Source organism: Ranitomeya imitator, chromosome 2 (assembly GCF_032444005.1).
Source record: "Ranitomeya imitator isolate aRanImi1 chromosome 2, aRanImi1.pri, whole genome shotgun sequence".
Lineage (NCBI taxonomy): Eukaryota > Metazoa > Chordata > Amphibia > Anura > Dendrobatidae > Ranitomeya > Ranitomeya imitator.
This window is the reverse complement of record NC_091283.1, coordinates 338,171,330-338,189,806: the sequence shown is the minus strand read 5'-3', so window position 1 is coordinate 338,189,806 and position 18,477 is coordinate 338,171,330. Positions and strand designations below refer to the sequence as shown.

At 41.4% G+C, this 18,477-nt stretch overlaps 1 protein-coding gene across 1 annotated transcript; it reads left to right on the top strand.

Annotated features, from left to right (window-relative positions):
• The first annotated feature begins 4,712 nt into the window (after positions 1-4,712).
• LOC138663646 (zinc finger protein OZF-like) lies at positions 4,713-18,025 on the top strand. Its single transcript, XM_069749926.1, has 7 exons — positions 4,713-4,740; positions 10,303-10,452; positions 10,582-10,752; positions 10,837-10,960; positions 11,044-11,141; positions 11,653-11,743; positions 16,781-18,025. The coding sequence occupies exons 2-7, from the start codon at positions 10,375-10,377 to the stop codon at positions 17,905-17,907; spliced, it is 1,689 nt and encodes a 562-aa protein (XP_069606027.1). The 5' UTR covers positions 4,713-4,740; positions 10,303-10,374; the 3' UTR covers positions 17,908-18,025.
• The last annotated feature ends 452 nt before the right edge of the window (positions 18,026-18,477 follow it).

The window sequence follows — 18,477 nt, the reverse complement described above, 5'->3', positions numbered from 1 at the left end:
TTTTTTGGGTCAGTACGATTACAGCGATACCTCATTTATATAATTTTTTAAAGTTTTGGCGCTTTTATACAATAAAAATTATTTTATATAAAAAATAATTATTTGTGCATCGCATTATTCTGAGGACCATAACTTTTTAATTTTTTTGCTGATGACACTGTATGGCAGCTCATTTTTTGCGGGACAAGATGACATTTTCAGTGGTACTATGATGTTTTATATCCCTCTTTTTGATCGCGTTTTAATCCACATTTTGTTCAGCGGTATGATAATAAAGCATTGTTTTTTGCCTCGTTTTTTTTTTTATGGTGTTCACTGAAGGGGTTAACTAGTGGGACAGTTTTATAGGTCGTTACGGATGCGGCGATACTAAATATGTGTACTTTTATTGTTTGTTTTTAGTTAGATAAAGAAATGTATTTATTGGAACAATATTCTTTTTTTTTCTTTATTTAGGTTTTTTTTTTTTTTACACGTGTAAATATAAATTTTTTTACTTGTTTACTTTGTCCCGGGGGGAGGGGGAGGACATGACTATATAGTGTCAGATCGCTCACAGGCAGTGCAGAAGGCTTGCCGGCGCCTGCTCTGTGCAAGCGCTTGCAAGCCACCTCCCTGCAGAACCTGGAAGACCCTCCGTGGCCATTTTGGATCCGGGGTCTGCAGGGAGGAGGAGGTAGGAGACCCTCGGAGTAACGCGATCACATCGCGTTGCTCCGAGGGTCTTATGGAAGCACGCAGGGAGCCCCCTTCCTGCGCGATAATTCCCTATGCCACCGGAACGCTGCAATCATGTTTGATTGCAGCGTTATGGGGGTTAATGTGCCAGGAGCGGTCCATGACCGCTCCTGGCACATAGTGCTGATGTCAGCTGCGATAGTCAGCTGACACCCGGCCCCGATTGGCCTTGCTCTCCCTGTGGGCGCGGCTGATCGGTGATGACGTACTATCCCGTCGGTGGTCATTCGGGCCCATACCACCTCGACGGGATAGTACGTCATATGTCAGAAAGGGGTTAAAGAGTGGATCACACAGAAATAGTGGCTTTCAGTGTCAACGAAAATGATCATAAGCAAAGATAAGCAGATTGCTGCTGAGAAAGGCATCAATGACTTTACTGGATCACCATCATGGCGCTTCAGATTTATGAAGAGATGTTGCCTTGCTATGCGTGCCAAAACTAAAATAGCGCAAAAAAAGCCACAAGAATATGAAGCCAAGATTCTGTCTTTCCACAAGTTTATAACTGACAGCAGAAAGAAAAATGGATTTGAATTAGACCAGATTGGGAATATGGACGAAGTCCCTCTAACCTTTGATGTACCATCTAACAGGACTGTAGATGTAAAGGGTGTCAAAACTAACAGTAAAAACTGCAGGACATGAAAAAAAACACTACACAGTTGTGTTGTCCTGCTGTGCCGATGGCACGAAACTGCCACCAATGTTAATTTTTAAAAGAAAGAACATGCCCAAAGAAGCTATCCCATGAGGAGTTGTTGCGCACATTCATGAGAAAGGATAGATGGACGAGAACGGAATGAGATTGTGGGTTGACAAAGTGAGGTCCAAACGTCCTGGAGGGCTTCTGACAAAAAACAGCCCTGTTAGTGCTAGACCACACATATTTGTGAAAACACAAAAAAAAACCTTCATGACGCAGCCTATTTATCTTGATGACCTGGACATTTTTTGCAATTCTGACCAGTGTCCCTTTATGAGGTAATAACTCAAGAACACTTCAACAGATCGTAGTGATTCTGAGACTGTTTTTTCGTGACATAGTGGGCTTCATGTTAGTGGTAAATTTAGTTCGATAATTTTTGTGTTTATTTCTGAAAGAAATGGAAATTTGGCAAAAATTTTGAAAGTTTTACAATTTTCAAATTTAGAATTTTTATTAAACCAGAGAATTATGTGACGCAAAATAGTTAATAAATAACATTACCCACATGTCTACTTTACATCAGCACAATTTTGGGAAAGAAAACATTTTTGCTAGGAAGTTATAAGTTAAAATTTGACCAGGGATTTCTCATTTTTACAACAAAATTTACAAAACCAATTTTTTAGGAACCACCTCACATTTGAAGTGGGGTCTATATGGCTGAAAATACCCAAAAACTGCACCCCTCAAGGTGCTCAAAACCACATTCAAGAAGTTTATTAACCCTTCAGGTATTTCACAGCAGCAGAAGCAACATGGAAGGAAAAAATTAACATTTCACTTTTTAGTAACAAACATGATCTTTTAGCAAGAATTTTTTTATTTTCCCAAGGGTAAATGGAGAAACTGGACACTGAAAGTTGTTGTACAATTTGTCTTGAGTATGCTGATACCCCATATGTGGGGGTAAACCACTGTTTGGGCACACGGCAGGGCTCGGAAGGGAAGGAGCGCCATTTGACTTTTTGAATGAAAAATTAGCTCCAATCCTTAGCAGACACCATGTCGCGTTTGGAGAGCCCCTGTGTGCCTAAACATTGGAGCTCCCCCACAAGTGACCCCATTTTGGAAACTAGACCTCCCAAGGAACTTATCTAGATGCATAGTGAGCACTTTGAACCCTCGTGCTTCACAAATTGATCCGTCAAAATGAAAAAGTACTTTTTTACACAAAAAATTGTTTTAGCCTCAATTTTTTCATTTTCACATGGGCAACAGGATAAAATGGATCCTACAATTTGTTGGTCAATTTCTCCTGAGTACACCGATACCTCACATGTGGGGGTAAACCACTGTTTGGGCACGCGGCAAGGCTTGGAAGGGAAGGAGCGCCATTTGACTTTTTGAATGCAAAATTAGCTCCAATCCTTAGCGGACACCATGTCACGTTTGGAGAGCCCCTGTGTGCCTAAACATTGGAGCCACCCACAATTGACGCCATTTTGGAAACTAGACCCCCCCAAGGAACTAGATGTGCGGTGAGCAATTTGAACCCCCAAGTGCTTCACAGAAGTTTATAACGCAGAGCCGTGAAAATAAAAAAATATTTTTCTTTCCTCAAAAATTATTTTTTTTAGTGGACAATTTTTTATTTTCATAAGGGTAACAGGAGAAATTGGACCCCAAAAGTTGTTGTCCAGTTTGTTCTGAGAACGATAACCCATATGTGTGGGGAACCACTGTTTGGGCACATGTCGGGGCTCGGAAGGGAAGTAGTGACATTTTGGAATGCAGACCTTGATGGAATGGTCTGCGGGCGTCACGTTGTGTTTGCAGAGCCCCTGATGTGCTTAAACAGTAGAAACCCCGCATTTTGGAAACTAGACCCCATAAGGAACTTATCTAGATGTGTGGTGAGCACTTTGAACCCCCAAGTGCTTCACAGAAGTTTATAACGCAGAGCCGTGAAAATAAAAAAAAACATTTTTCTTTCCTCAAAAATTTTAGCCCGCAATTTTTTATTTGCACAAGGGTAACGGGAGAAATTGGACACCAAAAGTTGTTGTCCAGATTGTCCTGAGTACGCTGATACCTCATATGTGGGGGAGAACCACTGTTTGGGCACATGGCAGAGCTCAGAAGGAAAGTAATGACGTTTTGAAATGCAGACTTTGATGGAATGGTCTGCGGGCGTCATGTTACGTTTGGAGAGCCCCTGATGTACCGTATTTTCCGGCGTATAAGACGACTTTTTGACCCTTAAAAATTGTCCCAAAAGTCGGGGGTCGTCTTATACGCCGGGTACGGCGTGTGCAGGGAGCAATCCTGGATGTCGGCGTGTGGTTCCGAGGGTCTGGAGGAGAGGAGACTCTCCTTCAGGCCCTGGGATCCATATTCATGTAAAAAATAAAGGATAAAAATAAAAAACATGGATATACTCACCCTCGGACGGCCCCTGGCTCACAGTGGTGCTAGCGTCTGCCGCCGTTCCTAAGAATGCAGAGAGTGAAGGACCTTCGATGACGTCGCGGTCACATGAGCGGTCAGGTGTATGTCTTATGCACCTTGCACTTTGTGGTGAATATTATTTTGTGATACTTTTATAGAAACCTATATTAAAAGTTAAATTTTAATCCGAATTGCTGTAAGAATAATATTGGTTGGATTATACCACTGGCTGATAATTGTAACCCCAACACACCCCTAACCCCTACACACCCCTAACCCTAATCCCAACCACAACCCTAACCCCAACACACCCCTAACCCTAATCCCAACCCTAACCACACCCCTAACCCTAATCCCAACCCTAACCCTAACACCTACACACCCCTAACCCTAATCCCAACCACAACCCTAACCCCAACACACCCCTAACCCTAATCCCAACCCTAACCACAACGCTAACCCCAACACACACCTAACCCTAATCTTAACCCCAATTCCAACCCTAACCCTAAGGCTATGTGCCCACGTTGCGGATTCATGTGCAGATTTTTGTAATGAAGTACAATATGTTGAGAAATATGCCGCCATATAGTAGACGCCCGGTTACTCTTGTGAAAAGAAAAAAAATTGGAGCTAATAATTCCCTCATGTGTGGGGTCTATTTGTCTCCAGAGAAATCACATGTTACATTCCACACATAACACTGTGTAGAAAAGGCGGCGCGGGGTAATTGTGCCAGTAGTGAGGGGAAATAATGGCGGAAATGTCACTGACTGAGGAGAAGTTTCCATGTAGTGTCTACACTGCGGCTATCATTCACTGAGGCCCCTGATCATGTGACCCCTGACTCCTCCCCTCCTGTGACCTCATCACAGGTCCTGTGGAGTGCAGCTCTGCAGGTGGAGGTAAGTGGAGATTCCCCATTACTGAGCGCGGGGGACATTAACCCCTTCAGCACTGAGCCTCTTCTGGGGTTTTTGTTGCCACTTTATGAGAATCATAATGTTTTTAATCTGTTACCTGTAATAGGTACATAGGACAAAACTATGGAAGACAGAAAGGGAGGAAACAGATTGTTCTCATAGTACAGGGCCCCTTTCTTTGCCCCCACACATTATAATGTTCCCACAGTACCGCCATCTCTCCCACACAGTACACCATGTTCCAAATTATCCAAATTATATTTTTCTCGTATTTTCCTAAATGATCGGTGCAAATGACAGTCAGTCTAATAAAAGTCATCACCCGTTAGATTATACATCAAATTTTATTGAAGAAACCTCCCAATGATAACAGTATAATCTCCAAAATGAATAAAAACTCAAAAAAATGCACTGTTCCACATTATTAGGCACAGTAGAATTTCTAAACATTTGATATGTTTTAAAGAACTGAAAATGCTCATTTGTGGAATTTGCAGCATTAGGAGGTCACATTCACTGAACAAAACAGCTATTTAACTCCAAAACCTCCTAACAGGCCAAGTTACATGTTAACATAGGACCCCTTCTTTGATATCACCTTCACAATTCTTGCATCCCTTGAACTTGTGAGTTTTTGGAGAGTTTCTGCTTGTATTTCTTTGCATGAAGTCAGAATAGCCTCCCAGAGCCGCTGTTTTGATGTGCACTGCCTCTTACCCTCATAGATCTTTTGCTTGATGATACTCCAAAGGTTCTCTATAGGGTTGATGTCAGGGGAAGATGGTGGCCACTCCATGAGTTTATCTCCTTTTATGCCCATAGCAGCCAATGACTCAGAGGTATTATTTGCAGCATGAGTCATGCATGAAGATGAATTTGCTCCTGAAGGCACGTTTCTGCTTTTTATACCATGGAAGAAAGATGTCAGTCAGAAACTATATACACTTTGCAGAGGTCATTTTCACACCTTCAGGAACCTTAAACGACCCTACCATCTGTTTCCCCATGATTCTGGCCCAAAACATGACTCATCCACCTCCTTGCTGGCAGCCTTGTTGGGACATTGTGGCCTCCACCAACCATCCACTACTCCATCCATCTGGACCATCCAGGGTTGCTCGACACTCATCAGTAAACAAGACTGTTTGAAAATTAGTCTTCATGTATGTCTGGGCCCACTGCAACCGTTTCTGCTTGTGAACACAGTTAAGGGGTGGCTGAATAGTAGGTTTATGAACCACAGCAAGCCTTTGAAGGATCCTACATCTTGAGGTTCGAGGGACTCCAGAGGCACCAGCAGCTTCAAATATGTTTGCTGGTTTGTAATGGCTTTTTAGCAGCTGCGCTCTTAATCCGATGAACTTGCCTGGCAGAAACCTTCCTCATTATGCCTTTATCAGCATGAACACGTCTGTGCTCAGATTCAGCCACAAATCTCTTAACAGTACGATGATCACGCTTAAGTTTTCGGGAAATATCTAATGTTTTCATCCCTTGACCAAGGCATTGCACTATTTGATGCTTTTCGGCAGAGAGATCCATTTTCTTTCCCATGTTACTTGAAACCTGTGGCCTGCTTTATAATGTGGAACATCATTTTTAAGTAGTTTTACTTTAATTAGAATTACCTGGAAAACTAATTATCACGTGTTTAAGATTGATTTCAGTGATCCATTGAGCCCTGAGACAAAATACTATCCATGAGTTTATTTGAAAAATAAAACAATTAAATCTTTGACAATTTGCATAATAATTTGGAATATGGTGTAATGTTCCCACAGTACCACCATCCCCCCACACAGTATAATGTTACCACAGTACCACCATACCCCACACACAGTATAATGTTCCCACAGTACCGTCATAATAAATAATAATCTTTATTTTTATATAGCGCTAACATATTCCGCAGCGCTTTACATTTTGCACACATTATCATCACTGTCCCCGATGGGGCTCACAATCTAAATTCCCTATCAGTATGTCTTTGGAATGTGGGAGGAAACCGGAGTACCAGGAGGAAACCCACGCAAACATGGAGAGAACATACAAACTCTTTGCAGATGTTGTCCTTGGTGAGGTTTGAACCCTGGACTCCAGCGCTGCAAGGCTGCAGTGTTATCCACTGCGCCACCGTGCCGCCCACACAGTACAGGTCCTTCTCAAAAAATTAGCATATAGTGTTAAATTTCATTATTTACCATAATGTAATGATTACAATTAAACTTTCATATATTATAGATTCATTATCCACCAACTGAAATTTGTCAGGTCTTTTATTGTTTTAATACTGATGATTTTGGCATACAACTCCTGATAACCCAAAAAACCTGTCTCAATAAATTAGCATATCAAGAAAAGGTTCTCTAAACGACCTATTACCCTAATCTTCTGAATCAACTAATTAACTCTAAACACATGCAAAAGATACCTGAGGCTTTTATAAACTCCCTGCCTGGTTCATTACTCAAAACCCCCATCATGGGTAAGACTAGCGACCTGACAGATGTCAAGAAGGCCATCATTGACACCCTCAAGCAAGAGGGTAAGACCCAGAAAGAAATTTCTCAACAAATAGGCTGTTCCCAGAGTGCTGTATCAAGGCACCTCAATGGTAAGTCTGTTGGAAGGAAACAATGTGGCAGAAAACGCTGTACAACGAGAAGAGGAGACCGGACCCTGAGGAAGATTGTGGAGAAGGACCGATTCCAGACCTTGGGGAACCTGAGGAAGCAGTGGACTGAGTCTGGTGTGGAAACATCCAGAGCCACCGTGCACAGGCGTGTGCAGGAAATGGGCTACAGGTGCCGCATTCCCCAGGTAAAGCCACTTTTGAGCTACAGAGAAGCAGCACTGGAATGTTGCTAAGTGGTCCAAAGTACTTTTTTCTGATGAAAGCAAATTTTGCATGTCATTCGGAAATCAAGGTGCCAGAGTCTGGAGGAAGACTGGGGAGAAGGAAATGCCAAAATGCCTGAAGTCCAGTGTCAAGTACCCACAGTCTGTGATGGTGTGGGGTGCCATGTCAGCTGCTGGTGTTGGTCCACTGTGTTTCATCAAGGGCAGGGTCAATGCAGCTAGCTATCAGGAGATTTTGGAGCACTTCATGCTTCCATCGGCTGAAATGCTTTATGGAGATGAAGATTTCATTTTTCAGCACGACCTGGCACCTGCTCACAGTGCCAAAACCACTGGTAAATGGTTTACTGACCATGGTATTACTGTGCTCAATTGGCCTGCCAACTCTCCTGACCTGAACCCCATAGAGAATCTGTGGGATATTGTGAAGAGAAAGTTGAGAGATGCAAGACCCAACACTCTGGATGAGCTTAAGGCCGCTATTGAAGCATCCTGGGCCTCCATAACATCTCAGCAGTGTCACAGGCTGATTGCCTCCATGCCACGCCGCATTGAAGCAGTCATTTCTGCCAAAGGATTCCCGACCAAGTATTGAGTGCATAACTGAACATTATTATTTGTTGGTTTTTTTGTTTGTTATTAAAAAACACTTTTAATTGATTGGATGGGTGAAATATGCTAATTTATTGAGACAGGTTTTTTGGGTTATCAGGAGTTGTATGCCAAAATCATCAGTATTAAAACAATAAAAGACCTGACAAATTTCAGTTGGTGAATAATGAATCTATAATATATGAAAGTTTAATTGTAATCATTACATTATGGTAAATAATGAAATTTAACACTATATGCTAATTTTTTGAGAAGGACCTGTATATTAATCCACCAGTTCCGCCATCCCCCACACAGTGTAATGGCCCTATGATGTCCCTGTATTGAGTGACCAGATAGAACACGCAAACAATATCAGTGTTTATTTCCCTGATAATGGCGGGAAACTGTGATAACTGTAGCAACAGTGAATAATACAAAACATGGTGATTACAAGGTGAAATATACAATATCAGATATACAATGAATTCTGCTCACTCTCACTGTAATAGCAGCTTCTAACCGCATGCTACTTTAGCTACTGACAACGGTGATGGTCCCAACACATATAGGCCTCAACACTACCTCTTCTGTGAACACAGGCCCTAGTGGAGGTCTCTGGTTCGTCCCGCTAAGCCACATGTCCTCCTGACAAAATCTATTAAGGCTAGCTGATCTGCTTTCACTTCAACCGGCCCCTGTCCTGACTGTTGTGCTATCCCAGACCAACTCCTGTACCGTACGGGAAGCAACAGCCCAGCTCATTTGCACCTCCTACTCTTCATTGCAGGCATATACTCCGGAGCAGAATCTCTTCTCGGATCTTCGGTGCTTGACCAACGCCGACGTCTCTCGTACCTGAAGTAGTAAGGGCTGGCTCTTGGCTGTTGCCTGGAGTAGTCTGTACTCCAGGTATTGACTGGTGCAGGTCTGTTTCTCGGGCTTTGTCTGGCGTAGCCTGGATTCTGGGACTAATCTGGTGCCGGCTGGGTTCTGCTTCCCGGCATGCTACAACCCGCTACCTCAAGCACTTTACCACGACCTGATACCTCAGCTTCAATTTTTTTCCCTGCCACCTTTATTTGCTTGACCATTCGTTGCTTGCTGATATATTTGTTCCCTTTTTTTTGTATTGACCTTTCATACCAAGAAACTGCATCTTCAAGGTACCATCTAGATTCTTCCTTGCTGAAATTCTCCCTCTTCCCATTGATTCCTCAGGGTCCTGCCTGAATGGCAGATGGCAGTCTTATTGTACAAATGCCGCACAGTGCTGAGAATTCCAGCTTCCTATGGCATACCTTTTTAAAACCCCTTATGCAGTATGTATGATGCCATTCACACAGTATAATGTGTAAACATTGCTCACATATCTCAGCCGCACCTGTGCCATCCCTGCGGTGTACATCTATGTTCTGGTTCCCAAAAGAGTTCATATAGACAGCCGGTGGTGATGGCGTCAGTGACGGACTCTGGCCAAATCTGTTTCTAGAGCCGTAGTAGAAGATGAAGATGTCATCCTCATCATGAAGTAGTTATTTCTCCTTTCACGTGTAATGAATATCTCCTGCAGTATTGCTAATGCCGATTCCAGTGTCGGTAAATGAGACGAGAATTAGCGTTATGGAAGATGAGTCTATGAGAAACGTATTCAGCTGCCGACTCCGAGGAAGACAATGCTTGTTGTCTGTGACCTAAAATATATAGGATTTATTAGTAGATGTAAAGAAGGAAACTAAATACTGTAAAATAATAAAATAAATAAGAAATAAATTAATTAATAAAAAATAAAAACAGAGTGTTGTAAAATAATAAAAATACCTGCTTGGGTCCCCGCTGGACTCTGTATTTCTTGGTCAATCCCAACGAGCTTGTGATTCGTACAGCCAATCAGTTGCTGAAGCAGTGAGCAACATAGCCAGTGATTTGGAGCCTGGAGGAGATGTCTTAGTCAGCAATTCAACTTATGTTCCAGTCCATACAAAACTAGAGAATATAATATATACACGTTCTATCTCCTCATATGTTTCCAATAATAACTGTATTATTACACAGGATTTTTATGATGTTACATCGGCTCATCTTCTCATTCAGGTCCCTACAATATCGGATCCACTCAGTAAAGATCTTCTATATAAGAAAATTTTTCTGAATTTCCCACCAAGGATGGATATGGATAGAAACAAAATGGCGGAGAGGATTTTACACCTCACCCTAGAGATCCTCTTCCTGCTTACAGGAGAGGTGAGAGATTCTGATGACGTCGCATTACATCATTCTTATCTATGGGAATAACAGAAGGACAGAACTGGAGAGGTGAGGACTCTGGAAATCTCTGTAGTGAGATTTATTAATGTGTCTCTCCATAACCAGGATTACACAGTAGTAAAGAAGACCTCTAGTGAGCGCTGTCAGGACCCTGTGCCTGAGGGATGGGGAAGCCCAATCACGAAGCCTCCACCTCACCCCCTGATCCATGAGGATATCAACGTCCAGAAGATCCTAGAACTCACCTACAAGATGATTGAGCTGCTGACTGGAGAGGTGACACTGCTGGAAATGCTGGGACATTATACAATAATGCTGTGATGGGATTCGGGGGGATGACGGTATCATTGTATGTGTCAGGTTCCTATAAGGTGTCAGGATGTCGCTGTCTATTTCTCCATGGAGGAGTGGGAGTATTTAGAAAACCACAAAGATCTGTACAAGGACATCATGATGGATGTTCCCCAGCCCCTCACATCACCAGGTAATAGACAGGACTAAATACACACGGCCTATAATTATCTGTATGTAAAGAATGAATTCAGTCCCTGTATGTGTTTCTGCCAGATCTATCCAGTAAGAGGACAACAGCAGAGAGATGTCCCCGTCCTCTTCTTCCACAGGACTGTAAACAAGAAGATTACAGTGTTCCTCAGGATCATCAGGTAGATGGAGAAAAGGTGTCATAAGTAGTGATGAGCGAGTATACTCGTTGCTCGGGTTTTCCCGAGCACGCTCGGGTGATCTCCGAGTATTTGTTCGGAGATTTCGTTTTTGTTGATTCAGCTGCTTGATTTACAGCTACTAGCCAGCCTAAGTACATGTGGAGGTTGCCTGGTTGCTAGGGAATCCCCACATGTAATCAAGCTGTCTAGTAGTCGCAAATCCTCTAGCTTCGGCAAGGAAAACTAAATCTCCGAACACTAACAAATACTCGGAGACCACCAGAGCGTGCTCGGGAAAACCCGAGCAACGAGTATATTCGCTCATCACTAGTCATGAGATCTCCCCTATGATGTGTAGACGGCTGTGAAGGTCTTGTGCTCAGTCTTGTTTTATCCACCAGTATTATATGTTTTATACTTGTGTATTGAGAACGGTGGAGATGGCAGGATTAGAGCTGATCATAGATGTAACTTCTCCATCTGTCTGTGACTATTACAATATTTGTTTCAGGGTGAAGATCTGACCCATATTAATACTACAGAGACATTTGTGAGGGGTGATGAGTGGTTTAAAGAGGAGATTCCTACATATGACTACCCAGGTGAGTTGTAACCACAAAAGGCAGCAACGTCACAGATTCTTCATAGTCACCAGCTGTGGTTGCTATATCGGTGGTGTAGTCCAGCCGTATGACTATCGTGTGTGTATGATCACTATTTTGCCTCTAGACCACAACATTCTCCTCCATCCAAAACTGTTTAAATTACTTTTGGGTATTGAGAGCCCTATTGTATACAGCTGGAAGATTCACCTAGCTAAATTAGAAGATGCTGGCCGTTACCTGCACATATCTGTAAACTTTAAAGCAAACAGCATACGTAGAATGTGCTAACAAGTTAGAAAATCACTTAAAGAAAAATATTATGGTGGGCCCGTAAGAGAAAGCGTAGGGTAATGATGCTGTTGGCTACCTAGATCCCTGGTATCTTATTGGATGAATCTACCTTCTCTTCCTTCTGTGCTGCTGAATGTGCTCATATGGTCCCTACAAGACCAGGTCCAGTCTTTCTGGCCAAACTTCTCTTTTATGTTCAACAACATTAAAGGGAACCCGTCACCTGAATTTGGCGGGACTGGTTTTGGATCATATGGGCGGAGTTTTCGGGTGTTTGATTCACCCTTTCCTTACCCGCTGGCTGCATGCTGGCCGCAATATTGGATTGAAGTTCATTCTCTGTCCTCCGTAGTACACGCCTGCGCAAGGCAATCTTGCCTTGAGTTTCCCTTTATCCTGACTTTTCAATTTCTTTTGAAACCAACTAACTTCAAACAGGATTGTGATAAAGTATACAAATAACATAACACTTGTGCCATGATAAAGTAGCATTCAAAATAATAGCAGTGTGTTCACAAACATGTGTTATTCACACAATCTTTCTCCTAGTTTTTATTTCCAGCATTGGGAACAATGTACACTGTTTTCTAATTCAAAACATGAAGAGAAATGTAGATAATCTTTTACTACTTTACAGAAAATAAAACAAATAATGAACATTGTGCTGTTCTAATAAACAGCAGTGTCTGCATTTGTCTTTACAAACTCACAATGTGTATTTTTTGGGGGGATTTAGCATTCCTGTGACTGACCTAATATTTAGTTGTTACCCACAGTTTTTTAGAACTGCTTCACAACTATGTTGCATAGAGTCACCAACTTCTGGCCCCGGTCACCCGTTATTCCACACCAGGATGCTTGGACCACATCCCACAATTTTTTGGCATTTGTTGGTTTTGCCTCAGAAACGGCATTTTTAATGTCGCCCCACAAGTGTTCTGTTGGATTAATGTCCAAAGATTGGACTGGCTGCTCCACACCCTCAATATTGTTGGACTGGAACTAAGATTTTGCTTGTTTACTGGTGTGTTTAGGGTCGTTGTCTTGTTGAAACGCCAATTTTAATATTCAAACTGGTCAATGATACCTGGTATGTGGTAAATAGGTCCGGCACCATAGTAGGAGAAACATGCCCATATCAAGATGCTTGCACCACCATGCTTCACTGTCTCCAGAGTGCACTGTGGCTTGAATGCAGAGTTTGAGGGTTGTCTGATGAACTGTCTGTGGCCCTTGGACCCAAAAAAGAACAATTTTACTTTCATCAGTTCACAAAATGTTTCTCCATTTCTCTTTAGGCCAGTTGATGTGTTCTTTGGCAAATTGTATCCACTTTATTACGTTTGTTTGCGGGGACTTCTTGCTAAGAGATTAGCTTGACACAGGTGTATCAAGTACTTACAGGTAACTTGAGACTGTCTTTAATCTTTGGCTGAGTCTTTACGATTCTGGCTATTCTTCCATCCATCTGAATGGTAGTCTGCCATTTTCTTCCAGGTCTCTCAGGTTTGGCTTTCCATTTTAAAGCATTGGAGATCATTTTAGCTGAGTAGCCTATCATTGTCTGCACTTCTTTATAAGTTTTACCCTCTTCAATTCAACTTTTTAATTAAAGTACTCTGTTCTTCTGAACAATGTCTCAAACAACCCATATTTCTAAAGCTTTCAGGGAGAAATGCATGTGCAACATGTCCTGGCTTCACCCTTAAATAACTGCCATCTGATTCACATCTGTTTCTTCAAAGAATGATTGACCTCACTAATTGAACTCCGCACTGCTATTATTTTGAACACTCCCCCTTTAAATTAAAGGGAACCTATCACCCCCAAAATCGAAGGTGAGCTAAGCCCACCGGCATCAGGGGCTTATGCCGGTGGGCTTAGCTCACCTTCGATTTTGGGGGTGACAGGTTCCCTTTAATTATTCTAATAAACAGACTGAAAAACCTGCAGATTGTGAATGCAGAGTCTGCTGGTTTTCTTAGAATCTACTGTACCAACTGATACATTGTTTGACATGTGGTAATATAATTTATACCAAAAACAGTGATTAATCTGGTTAGTCATATTGGACTGCTATTATTTTGAACATTACTGTATATCTCTAAGCTGTGCGTGGCTGATGGCTGTAATAAACATTTATTTCACGCCTGCAGGAGATGTGTTGGCTTCATGTAATCACTCCACATCATAAATTATATTATGTTTTCAATAGGAAGGAAAATGTATTCAGATAACTGCACAACCTCTACTGAAATGGAGAGCACTAATACTTTCTCTAGTTTTCTGGTCAGGACTCATAGTAGCTCCACGATAGTCCACCATCAATGAGTGCAACTTCAGTTTAATGTGTTGGAGCTCTCCCCTCATACAAGTTGTTTGTTGGGGAAGTCTTTTGTATGATTTGTGCTGGAAATCTGTTTGGATGTGCCTGTCAGTATTTTGATATTAGTATATATTATATTAGTATATATATTTTGATTAACCCCTTACCGGCATCGGACGTACTATACCGTCCGATGCCGGCTCCCCTGCTTTGATGCAGGGCTCCGCGGTGAGCCCGCACCAAAGCCGGGACATGTCAGCTGTTTTGAACAGCTGACATGTGCCCGTAATAGGCGCGGGCAGAATCGCGATCTGCCCGCACCTATTAACTAGTTAAATGCCGCTGTCAAACGCAGACAGCGGCATTTAACTACCGCTTCCGGCCGGGCGGAAATGATGTCATCGCCGACCCCCGTCACATGATCGGGGGTCGGCGATGCTTGTGAATGGTAACCATAGAAGTCCTTGAGACCTCTATGGTTACTGATTGCCCGTCGCTGTGAGCGCCACCCTGTGGTCGGCGCTCACAGCACACGTGCAATTCTGCTACATAGCAGCGATCAGCAGATCGCTGCTATGTAGCAGAGCCGATCGTGCTGTGCCTGCTTCTAGCCTCCCATGGAGGCTATTGAAGCATGGCAAAAGTTAAAAAAAAAAGTTTAAAAAAATGTGAAAAAAATAAAAAAAACATAAAAGTTTAAATCACCCCCCTTTCGCTTTTGGCTATCTGCACAAAAGCTGTTCTACCCTGTATGCACACATGGATTTTTCCTCTCTGAACCCTGTTCACACAGGTTATATACAGATGATCAGGTTTTTAAATACATCAGATAGGGATTGCATACATTAGTTAGGACTGCTCTGATATGGGTATACCGTGAAGATTGGTAGAGCAGCTTAGTATACATTTTTTGCAAAAAACGTATCAACCAAATACCCTGTTTTTCACATCTTTTACTAGCACTTGCGGATTACTGCAACATTTTTTCAAACTGAGTGTTTTTGGTTTTACTATTCTCTTTTGTGTCTTCAGGTTTCTTGGTGGTGTGTGAACATGATCATACAGACTTGTTCACTGTGCAAGTAGCCCATGTGTTCCTGTTTCCATATGTAGCAGAGCCGATCGTGCTGTGCCTGCTTCTAGCCTCCCATGGAGGCTATTGAAGCATGGCAAAAGTTAAAAAAAAAAGTTTAAAAAAATGTGAAAAAAATAAAAAAAACATAAAAGTTTAAATCACCCCCCTTTCGCCCCAATCAAAATAAATCAATAAAAAAATATCAAATCTACGCATATTTGGTATCGCCGCGCTCAGAATCGCCCGATCTATCAATTAAAAAAAAGTATTAACCTGATCGCTAAACAGCGTAGCGGGAAAAAAATTCAAAACGCCAGAATTACGTTTTTTTGGTCGCCGAGACATTGCATTAAAATGCAATAACGGGCGATCAAAAGAACGTATCTGCACCGAAATGCTATCATTAAAAACGTCATCTCGGCACGCAAAAAATAAGCCCTCAACCGACCCCAAATGATGAAAAATGGAGACGCTACGAGTATCGGAAAATGGCGCAATTTTTTTTATTTTTTATTTTTTTTAGCAAAGTTTGGAATTTTTTTTCACCACTTAGACACCAAACATGACTAGGTTATTTTTTATCTATGAACTCGTAATGACCTGGAGAATCATAATGGCAGGTCATTTTTAGCATTTAGTGAACCTAGCAAAAAAGCCAAACAAAAAAACAATGTGGGATTGCACTTTTTTTGCAATTTCACCGCACTTGGAATTTTTTTCCCCGTTTTCTAGTACACGACATGCTAAAACCAATGATGTCGTTCAAAAGTACAACTCGTCCCGCAAAAAATAAGCCCTCACATGGCCAAATTGACAGAAAAATAAAAAAGTTATGGCTCTGGGAAGGAGGGGAGCGAAATACGAACACGGAAAAACGAAAAATCCCCCGGTCATGAAGGTGTTAAGCGCTCCAACTGTCAGCCTCAGGTGTTTTTACTTATAGCAGGATCCTTCCCATATAAATGTAGGCTTTAGCCCAAGAGAGGATTCACACAGGCAGGTTCTCGGCAATGAGAATTGCCTTTTCGTGGATGCTGAGTACACATAAATTGGACAATTTATGCACTCATTATTCTCAATTTTTCTAATTTTCTAGAGCAGTAATGCAATTAAAATTTCACATATTTCACGTTTCCATGCTATAGTGTTAGAGTGCCTTTTATTTGTTGGTTAGGTATGGAAATGCCTACTCTTAGTAAGCACCTGATCACACCTGTTTTCTCTTTGGATGTGCCGGTCAGTCTTTTGACATTGTCAATTTTACAGACAGTTTAAGTAGAAATGTTAAAAAAATATAAATTTTGAGGATATTTTCTTCAACAATAATTGTTTTTACTCTTAGAAGATGACTGTACCAGGAGATCAGATGGACAGCTGACATCTTCCATTTTTAAAACAGATGACCTTGAGATCCCACAGGATACAATTGAAGTGAATCCTATTACTCCAGATATACCATCATCCTTTCACAGCAAAGATCAATCATCTGATTCCTTGAAACAGGTCCTGTCTTCTGATTCATTACCAACTACTGAGGAAAATCAAAGTGACAAAATAAGTATTAAAAAACAAACTGCTCCTAAAGCAGAAAAACCATTTTCACGTTCAGAATATGGAAATAGTTTTCCCCTTGAAAAGTCTTTTCTTGAACATAAAACAATTCAGGTATCAGAGAATAGGTTTTCTTGTTCCAAGTGTGGAAAATGTTTTAACCAGAAATCATATTTTGTTAAGCACCAGAGAACTCACACAGGGGAAAAGCCGTTTTCATGTTCAGAATGTGGGAAATGTTTTAACCGGAAACAGCATCTTGATTACCACCAGAGAACCCACACAGGGGAGAAGCCTTTTTCATGTTCAGAATGTGGGAAATGTTTTAACCGGAAACAGCATCTTGATAGCCACCAGAGAACCCACACAAGTGAGAAGCCTTTTTCATGTTCAGAATGTGGGAAATGTTTTAACTGGAAACAGGATCTTGATAGACACCAGAGAATCCACACAAAGAATAAGCCATTTTCGTGTTCAGAATGTGGGAAATGCTTTAGTCGGAAACAGCATCTTGACAGCCACCAAAGAACCCACACAGGGAAGAAGCCCTTTTCATGTTTAGTATGTGGGAAATGTTTTACAGAAAAATCAACTCTTGTTTCACATCAGAGAACTCACACTGGGGAGAAACCCTTTTCATGTTTAGACTGTGGGAAATGTTTTATAAAGAAATCAAGTCTTACCAGTCATCAAAGAACTCACACAGGAGAGAAGCCATTTTCATGTTCAGACTGTGGAAAATGTTTTACACACCAGTCTACTCTTGTTACACATCAAAGAACTCACAAAAGGGAAAAGACATTTTCATGTTCAGAATGTGGAAAATGTTTTAACCACAAAGCGCATCTTGATATACATCAGAGAACCCACATGGGGGGAAGCCTTTTTCCTGTTCAGAATGTGGAAAATGTTTTATGAAGAAATCATCTCCTCTTAGTTACCAGAGCAGTCACATAGGGTAGAAGCCTTTTTTATATTATTAATGTGGGAAATGATTTACTTGGAAATCAACTCTTAATAAACATCAAATAAGTCACACAGGGAAGAAGCTTTTTTCATTTTCATAATGGAGGTTTGCATAATTGTTTTTATTTTAACGGGACCAAATGTGAGGAAGGAGAAGGGGTTATCCAAGTAGTGGACAACCCCTTTAAACATCAAAAATACTACACAGAGAGAAGCCATTATCATACCTAGACTGTTAAAAATTAATTTATATTATTCCGTCTGTTACACTACAACATCCATAAAGGAGTAAACAGAAATGCACAAATTCAAAATTGTCATAAATTATTTTAAATTCTTTAAAAATATTAAAGTAATGGAACAGCAACAAAAAACAAACAAAGTAACCTCAGATGTGAGGGACACAATAGGCTACTAGCCCCTTTAACCACACTGATTGCAATAAGTATCAACAAGTACCAGAAACAGTATGCACTTGTAGATTAAGGAGGTAAATACAAACAGACAAAAAATCAGAGGAAC

Excerpts from the sequence above, each read along its gene's own strand:
- LOC138663646 (XM_069749926.1), top strand. The coding sequence starts at position 10,375 with ATGGATATGGATAGAAACAAAATGGCGGAGAGGATTTTACACCTCACC. Across the intron at positions 10,961-11,043 it reads CCAGCCCCTCACATCACCAG|ATCTATCCAGTAAGAGGACA; the intron begins GTAATAGACAGG and ends TGTTTCTGCCAG. Across the intron at positions 11,142-11,652 it reads GTGTTCCTCAGGATCATCAG|GGTGAAGATCTGACCCATAT; the intron begins GTAGATGGAGAA and ends TATTTGTTTCAG.